This window comes from Octopus bimaculoides, chromosome 2 (assembly GCF_046866305.1).
Source record: "Octopus bimaculoides isolate indiv1 chromosome 2, ASM4686630v1, whole genome shotgun sequence".
Lineage (NCBI taxonomy): Eukaryota > Metazoa > Mollusca > Cephalopoda > Octopoda > Octopodidae > Octopus > Octopus bimaculoides.
The window spans coordinates 139,147,614-139,151,475 of record NC_142929.1 but is presented as its reverse complement, the minus strand read 5'-3'; the positions used below and the strand labels follow the sequence as shown (position 1 = coordinate 139,151,475).

Below are 3,862 nucleotides of genomic sequence, written 5' to 3'. Positions count from 1 at the left end.
AATATGAAAACAAATGAGTTCAATAAGCAAACGGCAAGAGAAACAAATGGGAAACAGGACAAGTAACACAAAGAACGACCCTTCAGTTGTCGGCTGTCTTTGATTTTGTTTCTTGTTCAGCAACTCAACCCTGAAAATGACTTTATCCTCAAACCTTATCAGGGAAGCACAGTTAGGTTTCACAATCTTATCCACGGGCAAAGTGTGATACAGGCAGTGATATTTGAACCATTGACCATGCAGTCAGTAATGCCAGCATGTTAATGTCACAGCTGGAGGCATCGTCAGCAATATCATCAACCCCTTGGACATGACTGTCTAGGAGTCCTAGGACTAGTAGAGCCAGTTACCCAGTTTCCATGACATAGAAGTGAGCATGATCACACCATTCCCCTGGATAGGATTCCAGTCCATTGCACGGTTACTCATTTGTGGCCGAGTGGGCTGGAGCTGTGTGAAACGAAGTGTAATCTCGGTCATTCATCTACCACAGGAACCAGATGACCATCCCTGGTGAGTTCTGGGATTCTAGCTTGTAATGTCTAGGTCAGTGGTTCCCAACCTTTTCACTACCAAGGACCCCTTTTATTTAAATGAGTTTTCTTGTGGACCCCTTTTAATATGCTTATCCTTATGTATACATCTATTGGCGTCGTTGTTGAATGTCCGCTTTCCATGCTGGCATGGGTTGGACCGTTTAACTGGGAACTGGCAAGCCAGGAGGCTGCATCAGGCTCCAATCTGATCTGGCAAGCTTTCTACAGCTAGTTGCCCTTCCTAACACCAACCACTCTGAGAGTGTAATGGGTGGTTTTTTAAGTGCCACCAGCATGGGAGCCAGTCGGGCGGTACTGGCATCGGTCACACTTAAATGGTGCTTTTTACATGCTAGTCAGGCAGCACTGGCATTGACCATGCTCAAATGGTGCTTTTTATGTGCCACCAGTACAGGTGCCAGTCAGGCGACACTAGCATTGACCATGCTCAAATGGTGCTTTTTATGTGCCACCAGCACAGGTGCCAGTCAGGCGGCACTAGCATCGGCCATGCTCAAATGGTGCTTTTTATGTGCCACCAGTACAGGTGCCAGTCAGGCGACACTAGCATTGACCATGCTCAAATGGTGCTTTTTATGTGCCACCAGTACAGGTGCCAGTCAGGCGGCACTAGCATTGACAATACTCAAATGGTGCTTTTTATGTGCCACCAGCACAGGTGCCAGTCAGGCGGCACTAGCATCGGCCATGCTCGAATGGTGCTTTTTACATGCCACTGGCATGGGAGTCAGTCAGGTGACACTGGCATCAGCCACAACGCTCAAATGGTGCTTGAATTTAGTTCATGGGCCCCTAGTACTACCTCTGCAGACCTCAGGTTGGGAACCACTGGTCTAGAAACTAATGCCAATGATGGTGGTATGTTCTAGGCTTTTGCTAATTGACTTAAAGTAACCAGACTTTTGCTTGATTCTCCCACTTTTATGTTAAAAAAAAAATCTCCATTTTCAAAGCTATTTGCATATTTCTGTGATATGTAAAGATATGCCTCTGTCAGTGTCATTTTGACATAACCTGGTTAAACTTGATACAATGTGTCATTGAACTTAACAACAAATTGTACTGATTATTGTTTATCCTCAGGTGAGTTCTGACTGAGCATTTATGATCAGACATTCCAACCGTGACCATCCCGTCTTTATTTTTCTCTGTTTTTATTCATGTTTATATAGGCGTAGGAGTGGCTGTGTGCTAAGTAACTTGCTTTCCGACCACACAGTTCTGAGTTCAGTCCCACTGCATGGCACATTGGGCAAGTGTCTTCTACTACAGCCTCAGGCTGACCAAAGCCTTCTGAGTGTATTTGGTAGATGGAAAATGAAAGAAGCCCATCATACATATATATATATGTATGTATGTATATCATCATCATTGATATATATAATATATTTGTGTGTCTGTGTTTGTCCCCCCACCATCGCTTGACAACTGATGTTGGTGTGTTATGTCTCCGTAACTTAGCGGTTCGGCAAAAGAGACCGTTAGAATAAGTGCTAGGCTTCAAAAGAATAAGTCTTGAGGTCAATTTGTTCGACTAAAGGCGGTGCTCCAGCATGGCTGCTGTCAAATGACTGAAACAAATAAAAGAATATATATGTACATCATCATCATCATCACTTAATGTCTGGGTGGAATGGCTTGACAAGATCCAGCCAGGCAGAAGCCTGCACCAGACTCTTCTGTAACTGTTTTGGCAGGATTTTTACAGCCAGGTGTCCTTCCTTGCAAATGTTACTCTTTTACGTGTTTCAGTCATTTGACTGCGGCCATGCTGGAGCTCCACCTTTTGTCGAAGAAATCGACCCCAGGACTTATTCTTTGTAAGCCTAGTACTTATTCTATCAGTCTCTTTTTCCAAACTGCTAAGTGGCGGGGACGTAAACACAACACCATCGGTTGTCAAGTGATGGTGGGGGACAAACACAGAAACACAAACACACACACACATATATATATATATATATATATATATATATATATATACACACGACGGGCTTCTTTCGGTTTTCGTCTACCAAATCCACTCGAGGCTTTGGTCGGCCCGAGGCTATAGTAGAAGAAACTTGCTCAAGATGCCACGCAGTGGGAATGAACCTGGAACCATGTGGTTGGTAAACAAGCTACTCCTGCATCTATGTTCTTTTTTTTCTTCATATTTTATTTCCATCAAAATTGATTGTCAGTGTTTTTTACTGTTATTTTTACCTCTTTTTTTTTATTTTAATTGTTTTATTAGAAGAAAACAAGCTGTCTGAAGCAACTGCCCTTTCAGAACTCAATGGTGAGGAAGATGCAAATGTACAAATTGATGAAGACTTGTTTGATGCTGAAGATCTTGACCAACTTGACGAAGACTTAGACACATTAGAAATTGAAGATTGATGCAGAGATGTTATTTGATAACTGATCCTCCTCCTCCCTTCTTCCACCCCCATCCCTGTCCCCCTGCCTCTTTTTCATTCTCTTTCTCTTTCTTCTCTTTCCGTCTCTCTCTCTCTCTCTAGACCTAAACCCCTCTTGAACCTAGACTCATAAGACAAAAATCTGAATGTTTGGTTCAAAATAAAGTGATAAATTGTATCCCAAGAGATATTGCCGTAGAGTCTGGTATGGCACCATCTTATTGCTCTGTCAGCAGAGACCACCAAGACAAGATCCAGCACTGTATAATATAATATGCAAAATTTTGGTAAATGTGTGTGCGTGTGTGTAAGTTTTTATACATGAATATCTTATGTGTATGCAAGTACGTATATGAATATCTTGTATGTGTGTGTGTGTGTAACTCCTGAATATCTTGTGTATGTGTGTAAGAAAAACACTAGATGGATTTCATTAAATCTATAAACTATATTTGCATTCAATAAAATCATTTTCGACTTTTTTACTTGTTTTAATTTTTAAAATTGTTTCATCTTTTTTTCCATTTTCTTCCCCTCGTTTGATGTTCATGGAATTAGTGACGGAAATAAAGTTGTCCATACAGAAGTAAATTAATTTTTTGTAACTCAAGAAAACAAAAAAAACAAACAAAGAATATTATATTGAATGCAAATTTAGTCATGTAATTAATGACATTCATGTAGTTGTGTGTGTGTGTGTGTGTGTGGTTTTAAGATCCTCTTGATTTTTTTCCACTGCAGAAACTCGTTAAATTGGTGAAACTATAGTTAATGTTCTCAGAATTACCGACTTCTATATGTCATCGTCGTCATCATTACCTAATTTAATTTACTTTTTAATGTATACTGGCATGAGTTTAATAGTCTGACAGGAGATAATGAGCCAGGGGACTGCACCAAGCT

At 40.9% G+C, this 3,862-nt stretch overlaps 1 protein-coding gene across 1 annotated transcript in view; it reads left to right on the top strand.

The window, feature by feature from the left end:
• LOC106869416 (zinc finger CCCH domain-containing protein 15) overlaps positions 1-3,147 on the top strand; it is a 28,988-nt gene extending 25,841 nt beyond the window's left edge. The window contains exon 12 of the mRNA XM_014915150.3: positions 2,794-3,147. Within this exon, the coding sequence (XP_014770636.1) occupies positions 2,794-2,939 (146 nt within the window). The 3' untranslated portion in view covers positions 2,940-3,147. The remainder of the gene's footprint in view (positions 1-2,793) is intronic.
• Positions 3,148-3,862: the final 715 nt, after the last annotated feature.